Below are 11,269 nucleotides of genomic sequence, written 5' to 3'. Positions count from 1 at the left end.
TGATTGGTGAGACACGATGCTTCGCAAATCAAATAGGTCAATGCTTCTAATTTATCGGGAAGAAGAAGAGGAAGATTGGATTTTACCAGGCGGCACCGAGGACAGAGACGCCGATCGAGATGGCGATTCCGATTGCGGAGAAAGTGTACGGCGAGATCCTTACCAGCGCTGCACCCCACGAGCTCGCATGACCAAGAGCAACCACACCAGACATCTCTATCTATTTTATCGCTCTATCGTCTCTCTGTTGTTATTTTTGAGATGGTCGTGAATCGTGATGATACGATCTGCTTCACAGAGAAAAATATTCATCAGGGCCTTGTGATCTGAAGATGATATTGGGAACTGAAATCACGCGCTCCAAACGCGCGTAAGTAAATTATCAGAAAACTTGGAACGACAACGTGTCAATATCTTCTTCGTTAGCTTGGGCCTCATAAAAGAATGATTAGCCCAGTAAGAATTGAAATATAATCAAGTTACAATTGGTTTAGAATATGGTTTAATATGTTTAGAATACATTTTAAAGGTATTTTTAGAAGAAAAAAAACTAAATTGTGGTATTTTTGGAATAGAAACCTATTTTAGTGATATTTATGATAATTGCCTTTTAATATATTTCTTTTATCTTTTTCATATTAATTGATTGTTATATAATATATTAGATATTTGAAAGGAAAATAGAAAAACACATAGAATTTGAAAACTTGTATTAAAATTGCGCACTTGAGGAATAGTTAAAGCTATACAATTTTTTTTAATAAAATAATAAAATGTTAATATGATTATAATAATAGAAATCATATGACAAAGTCTATTTAAAATTTTAGCAAAATATATGCAAAATTAAAGCAAAACATAAGTAAAATCCCTGAATTTTCCAAGCGTCCTTCAATTTTCTCCATTTTGGTTTCCATCCTTATCTTACAAAAGAAGAAAATGAAAATAAGAGTTAATCTAGTTGGAGATAGAACTCTATGGTGTACATATATAACACAACAACAAATTTGTGTGCAAATAGTTATTTGTGTGCAAATAGTTATTTGTATATATCTCTTAATTATGTTTTCCTTCTGTTCATCTCTCTGTGTGTCAGAATGCTCATTTTTCTTCTTCTTTTAATTTGTATTTTAGTTAATTTATTTTTTGATGGTGACTTCTTCTCTCTTCTTTGTGGTAGAATTGATGTTATCTTAACAGTAGTTTTTTTAGTTTTGTTTTGGTGTTTGAGAGTTGAGTCAAGTAAAACGAACAATGCTAAGACTACCGCTTTTCCGTTTCCCTTTACCATGCAAAAAATGTTAGGGAGATTCGAGGGGTCTTGTCAACTATTACGATTTTGTCACTATCGTAAAGGTGAATGCAATAAACCATGGTGTATGGTACCAACCCCCAAAGATATGAGTAGGATGAGTATATTCACCACCACGGTCTTTTAAAGAAATTTGGAATGAGCATCGCCCATATACTTGTGGCACTGGAAACAAGGGTTAACAACCCCACCCACAGGAGAAAATCATTGCAACGAAAGACAAAAAAAATGTAAAGAAAAGTTACTAATTATCAAAAATATGAACTGTGAGCATAACTGTAAATTAAGAACAAACGAATCAGCACGAAAGTATCATGAGTAAACCTTGTCAGTTTGTTGTGACATGGAACTGTGGACCGGCCTTCACGATTTTATATGCACCACATTAAAAAAAAAAAAAAAAGAATATTAAATATAATCACACTGATCTTATTATATAAATCTTAGTTTTGAAAGTTAGTAATTCATATAGTCGCGACATGTGTCTAAATATATCTATTATATTTCGACATGTGTGAAAAGAAATTTTATTTAATAATTATTAGGAATCTTAAAAAATCCTAAAAATAAAAGGATTAGAATTAATATTTTTAAAAAGTATATAAACCAAAAGTAATCTATTATATCACTACTTCTAATAGAAAAGTTATATATTAAATTAATAAAGAAAATATGTGAAATTGATAAGGAAAATATTTGCAATTTAATTGCAATTATTAAAAAGAAATTTATACAGAAAAGTGATTAAAGTATAAAAAGGTTTAATGTGTTGAAATTAGTGATGCTGAAAAAAGTGTTAAAATTAGTTATTAACATAATATAAGAAAATAAGATAATCAAAATAGTAAATTAATGTAATTTCCTTAAATTTTTCAATCTGTGAATGATTTGATAACATATTCAATATTATGTTATCATATAAACCTTAGTTTTCAAAGTTAGTAACTCATGTGATCGCGACACGTGTCAATTTTAACAATTAAAGATTTTGTCATGTGTTATACAAAAACATTATTTTACATATTTGTAAATTATATGAAATTAAATTTTTTTAAAATTAAGAAATATAAAAGATAGTTCATATATCTTATTATATAAACCTTGGTGACAAAATTACTAATTAACAAGATCGTGACACATGTCAAATATATTGATTAGATGTCGACACGTGTCTAATTCTATTTACCGAATTTTATATGTTTCTATATTAAAAAATGTCAAAGTTACTCATTAACAAAATAGTGACACATGTCAAATATATTGATTAGATCATGACATGTGTCTAATTTTATTTACAGAATTTTACATGTTTAGATTATATAAAAAAAAATATTTTTCTAAATCAAAAAGGAAAAACAAAATCAATATACTTTCTAATTATATTATACATGTGTTCTCAATAAAATTTGACATGTGTTAACAAAAACAAAATTAATTAAGCATGTATATTAATCAATAAATAATGAATAACAAAGCTAAAAAGGATAACATAAGTTATTTAACATAATTTTAGTCGAATATAAATTGTATTTATCGTTGTAATATAAATTTTTATTGTAAGTAAGCACACAAAATCTTGAAAGAGTAATGAACTTAAAAAAAATATCAATACATGATGTGTATTAGTATAGTTTTACATGTTTTATTTTAAAGATCTAATGCATGTAGTAATATGAGAAACCTGAAATAAAAATAGAAAAACTGAGTTTATAGGAATGAATTTTTGGTTCATTGATGAAAACTGACAAAAGTATTAATTATGAAATTACGACATATATTAAAATAATATTTAGAATATTTTTGAATTTCCAAATTTTTTGTGGATGTTAACTGATTTTTTTACTGATTGTTTATTATTAAATTTAAAATACTAACCAATATACATATTATCTCATATGATGCTCATATTAGTTTTTTTTATATTAGAATTTTAACTCTAATACATGAAGAAGTGAATTATGGTTTAACGATGAAATATATAGTTAAATGTGATTACTAAACTAAATGTCTAACGATAAAATATATTTTAAATTAAAAAAATTTCAAATGTTAATATGTATCATTTTTAAAAAATTTGATTCAAGAATATTATTCATATTTTTTATGTTTGATTTTATAATTTGAACACATGTATTTTTGTAATGCATATGTCAAAACATAAGATAATACGAAATATATTGTAATTTATAGGAATGAATCTTCACTAATTTGATGTAATGTCTATATATCTTTATATATGTTTTTATTTTATAACTTTCACTTATTTAAAATTGATTATGAAATGAGTTAAAATTAGTACTTATGAGATAACAACATAACAAATATATCTTAAATATGTTGATTCAGTTTTATTGCGAATTATTTTCAATTCTTACTAAGATATAGACTTGATATGATTTATTAATTGTGTTTGATATAAAATATTTAGTTCTATGCATTAAGATGAAATATATAATTAAACTTAAAATATGGTTTATTACGATGTTATAGTTATTTAAATGATACTCCATGGTCTAAGAGTGTTTGGATAAAAATACAAACATTAATAAACAATAAATATTATGTCATTCATAAAACTTCAACCAATAAGAAAATATACAGAAACGATATATTTTTCCATGAGAATATTATATCAAGCCAGATAGAGCTCAATCTATTACCACATGCTATATATCTCCGAGAAAATATTTTTCAATCTATATCTCTCATATTCTATAGTTCAAGATCTATATCTCCTTTGAAACATAGTTTTCACCTAATTACGCACAAACATCGGTTTTGCTCGGTTCACTATTTATTGAACCAACTAAATAAAATAATAAAATAAATATAACCTAATTTAAACCAAATTAAATTAATTAAAACAAATTAAAAGAAAAAAAAAGAACATAATGATTTTCTTCTGTTAATCAAAGATTGAGCTTTAGCTAGCTTGATGTGAAACTTTTTGTGGGAAAATATATCGTTTTTCCGGAAAATATATTGCATAGTTCAAATAGTCATAAATTGTTATATTAATAAAACTTGTACATAGAAATTTGAGAAAATATAATAAAATAATGTTAAAAGCCTTCAAACTCTTATATAATAGAACTGAGAGAGTATTAAAATGAAATATGAGAAGTTCATATTCAATATTAAAATGTTACAAGATAAAAACTAAAAACATGTCTATTACTACTTAATTATTCTCAATAATTTTTTAAAATTTGTACCCGCGTTATTACGCGGGCCTTATCTAGTATATATATATAATACTAGTTCTAATTTTAAATTACTAATTCTATAAGAAAAAAAATTAAGAAAATTATACAATTAATTACTATAATACCATAATTAAATAAATTATACTGTCAGTTATTAATCTTAAAAGAAAAAAGATTTTAGATATTCACCTTTACATAAACAAATAATTTCTCTCCTAATAACGTCTTTGAATTTTTGATTAATTTATGATAATATTAGTATAATTTTATTTAAAATTAGTTGGACGATAAGTAAAATTATTACATATGAGATTACAAAATATGAAACAAATATATTTAAGATATTGTTACTTTTTCAAATATAATATAAAATTCGTTTTTAGTTATTTCTTTGAGAATTATGTTTTATTAATTTTTATCTTTAAAAAAATATTAAGTAAGATATAAATTTGATATAAAGCACATTTTTTAATATGAAAATTATAAAATGTTACTCAGTGGGATTGAGTGCATAGAATTAAAAACTAATTTTATTATCATGTAATATAGAAAGAAATTGTATTACAAGATGGAGTGTGGGTTTAAAAATAAAATCGCATAAAATAAAATTAACATTTTGAATACAACTTAAAATTTCACATATTTTTTTTATATTCGCGTTAATATGAGGGTCTAATCTAGTAAATTAGAATTTGCGGAGATATATCAAATTATTTCAACAAATAATATTTATATTAATAGTTTCTATCCTCTTATTCCCATCATGTGTTTATTTATGCTGCCTTGTTTTTTTTTAATCTTAATTTTTGGCTACGGTAGTAAAATATAGGTCTAACTCTTTTTGTTAAGTCTCAACATTTCATTCCTTGCTGATATACAAGTTTAGCCTAAAAGAAAAGAAAAAAAATCGATAACAGTAGCTACAACGAATCGGATGGGATCTCTTAACATAGAAGGAAAAAGTACTGTTACAATTGACCTTACTTTTTACGCAATATATAAATAGATATTTGGTTAAAACAAATGTAACAATTATATCATACACCTCAAATCAGCAAGTTCTACGGGATGAATGGAGCTTAACTATTATCAAAACAACCCTTTTATGCAATTTAGAGACTTCCAGAATCACTATTCCAGTTTCTACATATCATATTGGTAGCTGCAACGAATCAGATTGGGTCTCTAACAAAACAAAGAAAAAGGGTACCAACAAAATGCTGTTATCCAAATGTGTTCTAAAAGATGTGGTCTCTCAAGAGCTATGTCCTCAGGTTTGTCTCTCTACTCTTTCACTTTCACACACCTTTTTAAGCATCTGGGAACCAAAGATAGCAGCGCACACGTCGGGATAAGGCGGGAAATTGAGCGTTGATCCACAAAAGATTGTTTCCCAAGGTCTCTCTAACATCATAGCTTTCTTCTTACATCTCTTTCTCTTCTTACTTATTGCTGCAAGAAAAGCCTCATGATCTATGGCGCTGGTCTCCAGATTTTCATCGCTATAAGGATCGAAAAGAACATATTCATGGCTCCTGTTAACATATGCGAGAAGTGGCTGAGACTTTTTACCGTCTTCCACAAACGAAAGTGTTCCTCCCCTTGCCTGCAATAGACATTATGATCAAGAGACCTAAAGATAATGAAAGATCTTTGATTAAAAGCCTTAGTGGTAGACAAATGTACCTTCATTACAGTCCAAATAGCTACCGGTTTAGGGCCTGACCCATCAAACAAGAGGATAGCGCCATCTTTCCCGCGGAAGATCTGCTCATTAGATTTTGCCGACCTATAAGATTCTGGAAGCCATGTTAAAACTGCAAAGTATGGTGAGTCCGCTTCAGTGGCAATGGCTGCAAATGGATAGGAAGATGAAATATACTTAGACAAACAAACAAAAAAATTAGATTACATGAAAAAAGAAAGAAAAGATTAATGATAAACCTTCTACGTGTAATCTGTATGACCATGATAAAGTGAACGTCATCAAGTCCCAAACAGATAAGTGCCGTTTAAAGCGATGGGATGCAGCAATAAGGAAGCCTCCTCTAGCGAATGAGAGTTCCATAATTGGCTGAAACATTCACATATCATATAAGATTTCAACACGGGCTGTAGTTAATAAACATGGATTTTTTTGCTTTTTTTCCTTTAAGAAGTCATACCACGTTAGTCTTTCCAACTACATACAAAAGTTCGTTCTTTAACGGATGCCAGATAGTAATAACTGTTTTAGCCGCAAGAGCTAGACAAGAACCATCCCAGGAAAAAACAGCAGCTGTTATTGGCGTTCTCCTGAAAAAGAATTCATCAGTTTCAATTGAGATCACAACAGCTAAGTAATGAGAGATGTTAAAAAGTTCTTAAGATTTTACTTATAAGAGCCAACTCCATGACATATCCAGTTTGAATCCTCAGGTGTCAGATTCTTGTCACTATTGCAAACCCAAATCTTGAAAGACATAAATTCATATCAGTAACAAAAAGGTCAAACGATATTCCAAGAAATGATTCATTATTCAATATACTATAAAACAATTCCTACCTTGAAGTCCCCAGCAGAAGATATACTAACAGCCATGGAACGGGTGGGGTTAAGGGCAATGGCTGTGATAGCAGCTTCCCTGTAGAAAGATAAGGATGAAAAAGTTACTCTCACGATGAAAAGAATCAAGTAGTCTGAAAGGTTATAAAAACATAAAAGTAGAAAACCTGTGAGGTTGATCTATAACTGTCGATAAGCTGAAAGTTTTGCTATCTGGTACAAACACCCAAAACTTGAGAGAAACTAAGCCTTCACTGAAATTTGTTGCAGCAAATCTGGCATCAGCTGTAGCCATCACTGAGCCATTCCGAGAGAGAGCAACCGCTGTCAAGGAAACCTATTTTCCATAATTCTTCAAAATAATTACAAAACAGGAAGAGGGCAGATCCTTTACTAGTAATAGCTATGTCATGATGTTACAGAGAAGAAGCAAAATTTACGAACCCGAACTCCATCATTATCTGGATGATGGTTACTCTCGCAAACTTGAACCTGCATATGTTAGGTTTGTTAAATAGTAACACCAAACAACTAATACAAAACTCAATAAGCCTTTTAGGATGCTAACCTCTGAAACTTCATGGTCATTTAAAAGGTTGTAGAGTTGAACACGATGATTAGCTGTGCAAAGAGCAGCTATACCGGAAGAACGATCAATGGACACAGTTCTGATGAGGCATATATCCATCGTTCTAACGTAGCATAAAAACCCTGTAGGGTCTAATCTTCGAGGCTATTACATAGTAAGAACACAATACGCATCTGAAGCTAACTCCAGTATAAACGGAATCCAATAGGAGCATGCTTTAAACTAACATAACAAAGAATTTTCTTATAATGATAATAAGAACGAACCTTGATTCCAGATATCGTTCTCAATATCTCCATGGAAGGCATTTTAAGAAGATGAATCTGATTATCTGCACAAATTACCTGAAACTTCTTGATCTTAGTAGTGTCAATGAAACATTTCTTTTGCAGGTTGTATATCACGGCCCACTTAGATTGTAAGCAGAAAAAAAAACTCTAACTTACAGAAGAAAGAGTTGGATCTGAAGAGAAGATGAAATACAACAAGGGAGATTCTATCTTTGGCAAAAGTTGCTTCTTCCTTGTATCTAGCTCCCAAACAACAAGAACCCCTTCCTTTACCCCTAAAAGAGTCACAAGCAAAAGGAATATAACATAAGAAGTCAATACATACAAGTACTGAAAAGTTAATTTTCTTTATCCACACACATAGATACAGTCACTATGAAGAGAAAATAACTCAGTCTCACCAGAATACAAAAGTGCTCCATCTGAAGAGAAATTAAGGACGGTTACTTCAGCGGAGTGCCAGTTGAAAGTAGTGCAAGAAGATTCAGGATCATCTTCACTTTTCACTGAAGTAAGTTCTCCATTACCAATATCCTTCCAAATTAACACCCTTCCTGTTACATCACCGGCTGCTAATATTTTCTGATTGGGATGGAAAGCAAAAACAGTAATCAACTGTGTGTGACGTAATGTCGTCTCCTTTGGCATGAGATGCTCTGATGCCCCAAAAGAAGCATTCCATATATGTATAATGCAATTATTACAGACACCAAAAAACTCTCTTGAGGGGCTTAGAACAATAGGTTTTGGTTCTTCCATCTGCTCGTAAACAACCTTTATAATCAAAACAAACATGAGACTAATCGTAAAAAAATGGTAAAATCAACAAATCTGACCTCTTTCAAAATGTCTCCACTAGGAAGAGGCTCGTCAATGAGAATAAATCTCCGGATTTGGGCAAACAAATCTTTGGACACAGTTGAGAAGTCCTCAACCGAAACATAAGCAATCAAAGAACGTGACACGTTAGATGGAATCATCACCTAAGAAAATCCCAATCATATGAATATACTTATTAGAAAGGGAAAGCTACTGTTAAAATCAGAAAAAAAAAAATGAACTTTAACAGACCAGAGAGTAAATAGGAAGGTGGGTATCAAAAGACTTCAAAAGCTTGGGCTCCGAGAACTCCCAAAGATGAATTTTGCCATCGAGGGAGGAAGTCCAACAGTAAGTGAAGGTATCGTCGGACTTCAGATCAACAATCACAGTCGTCACAGTTGCTGTATGACCCTCGAGTGAAGTAATCTTTAATTAATAATAATAACACACACACACGCATACAAAGAATGAGAAGAGATCAGAATGAGAAACCCTAAAGGAAAGGAATTGATAAAATCAAAAACCTTTAAGCCAGTGGCGACGCTGTAAACAGAGACGGAGTTGGCTGTGCATAAAAGAAGCTTCTTTGCGTCTTTCGAGAACGCCGGAGCAGAAGTAATGTTGTTTCTTCCGCCGCGAATCATTTTGCTTCGACTCCGAGAAGACGAAAACATCTCTAATCGGCGATTAAAATATACACAAAAAGCTACGCTTTTCCGACGAAAAATTCCCTCGCAAATACGTGCCCAGTCCTTCGAGGAAAAACATTAGTCAAGTGATTTTGTAACCAAATTGTGTTACATATCAAACTAAACCACAGTCCTTACTTTCAAATTTTATGACTACGATAAGTCGATAACCGAACAAGTTGGTTTAGATTCCAACCAAATTAAACCGCCTATTAATGGGCTTTTATCGTTTCCACTTTCTTTACAGGCCCTTTACTCAACAAATTCTAACTAGATTTTTTTTTTTTTTTTTTTTTTTTTAAAAAAAAAAAAANGAACAAATTCTAACTAGATTAAAACAATAGTTTAGGGGCATTAATACGTGTATGATTTCGCACATATCATCAAATCTTTATCTCACCATTACAAAAGCTTATGAAAGCGCGATTAAATGTGCAGAATAATCATCACCGCCAATTTTATAATGAAACCTTATACAATTAGTTCGTATATCTTCTAGACGAAATTAAAAATTAAATTCAAATCATAAAGCAATGATAAATCTTAACAAATGTTTATCCATATCTCGAATGGGCTTGGTCGGAATATTAACTAATAGTATAATACCTTTTTAAACACAATAATGTATGTCGGTCCATGTATGCATACGAACTAGAAGTCGAACACTTGGTGGTATTTTGCAAGCATGGCAAAAATATGGGTTGTTGTTTTTTAAGACATCATTATCAGAAAGTTGGGTTCCATTTGTTATAGAAGCTGGAATAACTAAATTTACATCATTTTACTTGTCGAAATGATAAATTTTAAGAATCTTACGTATTGCGCGAATTAACATGAATGGTTGATGCGGCTTATGTGGTTTTGTTAGAGTACGGAAACACACAAAAAGATTATGGTTATTTTTTCGTGTGTTGTAGGATCGTGATTAAATTTTTCATTAAGATTTTACTAGTTTTTTATAACCGACCCTTTTGGCGATATATGGCTCTAAAGGTGTATGGATTAGTTAAATTCCTCCAATATCAAAATACTAAAATCTTAAAGCATGCATGCGCAACTTAGGTGCCTCATATAAAAATACTGAAAAGTTGAGAAATGAGAGGAAAAGAAGACGAGAAACAGCTGCATCAAACTAAAACTTACCCACCGTGCTCACTTCATTTATCTTAAATCTTAACCAAATCCATTTATATTATTATCCTAATTAGTCGATCAACAATAGAATCATCTTGGCCAAAATAACCATTTTTATGCAACGCTTTTAATTGGTTGTGTCAGAATTTGTTATGCTTTCTGAAATTAATTCGTTTGCTACAACTTTTTTAAAAAATTGAATCTATACATTTAGAGTGGAACCACATGCACGGCACTCCTTATGATATCAAGCATGGAGAATTCGTATCAATGATTATAGTTGTACTTTCAATTATTTTCTTTTACCCTTGATTATATCTTTCATCATTACAACCTACCAACAAGCTTTGTTTTCTCATAACCATGTTATAATTAACAAGTCACTAATACGTCAATAATAGCCTCATTTAATTATTACATTTAGTCTCTACCCCCTAGATTCCCAAATAAAGTTTGAACACGAAGTGTTACGCAAGTATAATCAAACAATGGAAATGTTTACACTTCAACACATATTCTTTAAGATAAATTAAAAATCAATCATGATTTCTATTTGTAGCTCGCAGCCTCGCACTACATCAATACATAGACATAACAGTGACTATTAAAATAATATGTGGGAGTATTATATATACAAGAGAAATATGTTGTCTGAACTTTTATTTGCTAAATTATTGAGCGA

The 11,269-nt window shown here is 30.3% G+C and overlaps 2 protein-coding genes across 2 annotated transcripts in view; both read right to left on the bottom strand.

Annotated features, from left to right (window-relative positions):
- LOC104716926 (V-type proton ATPase subunit c''1) overlaps positions 1–324 on the bottom strand; it is a 3,053-nt gene extending 2,729 nt beyond the window's left edge. The window contains exon 1 of the mRNA XM_010434402.2: positions 87–324. Within this exon, the coding sequence (XP_010432704.1) occupies positions 87–214 (128 nt within the window). The 5' untranslated portion in view covers positions 215–324. The remainder of the gene's footprint in view (positions 1–86) is intronic.
- LOC104716925 (WD repeat-containing protein 75) lies at positions 5,603–9,555 on the bottom strand. Its single transcript, XM_010434401.2, has 15 exons — positions 9,289–9,555; positions 9,014–9,190; positions 8,779–8,925; positions 8,344–8,701; positions 8,099–8,217; positions 7,919–7,996; positions 7,632–7,796; positions 7,508–7,555; positions 7,231–7,400; positions 7,064–7,142; positions 6,894–6,970; positions 6,684–6,813; positions 6,463–6,592; positions 6,205–6,371; positions 5,603–6,124 (listed from the first exon to the last, which is right to left on the bottom strand). The coding sequence occupies exons 1-15, from the start codon at positions 9,436–9,438 to the stop codon at positions 5,789–5,791; spliced, it is 2,331 nt and encodes a 776-aa protein (XP_010432703.1). The 5' UTR covers positions 9,439–9,555; the 3' UTR covers positions 5,603–5,788.

Source organism: Camelina sativa, chromosome 10, assembly GCF_000633955.1.
Source record: "Camelina sativa cultivar DH55 chromosome 10, Cs, whole genome shotgun sequence".
NCBI lineage: Eukaryota > Viridiplantae > Streptophyta > Magnoliopsida > Brassicales > Brassicaceae > Camelina > Camelina sativa.
Note: the sequence above shows the minus strand (reverse complement) of the source record. Positions and strands in the feature narration are given on the sequence as shown.

Excerpts from the sequence above, each read along its gene's own strand:
- LOC104716925 (XM_010434401.2), bottom strand. The coding sequence starts at position 9,438 with ATGTTTTCGTCTTCTCGGAGTCGAAGCAAAATGATTCGCGGCGGAAGA. Across the intron at positions 9,191-9,288 it reads GCGTCGCCACTGGCTTAAAG|ATTACTTCACTCGAGGGTCA; the intron begins GTTTTTGATTTT and ends TATTAATTAAAG. Across the intron at positions 6,372-6,462 it reads ATACAGATTACACGTAGAAG|CCATTGCCACTGAAGCGGAC; the intron begins GTTTATCATTAA and ends ATCCATTTGCAG.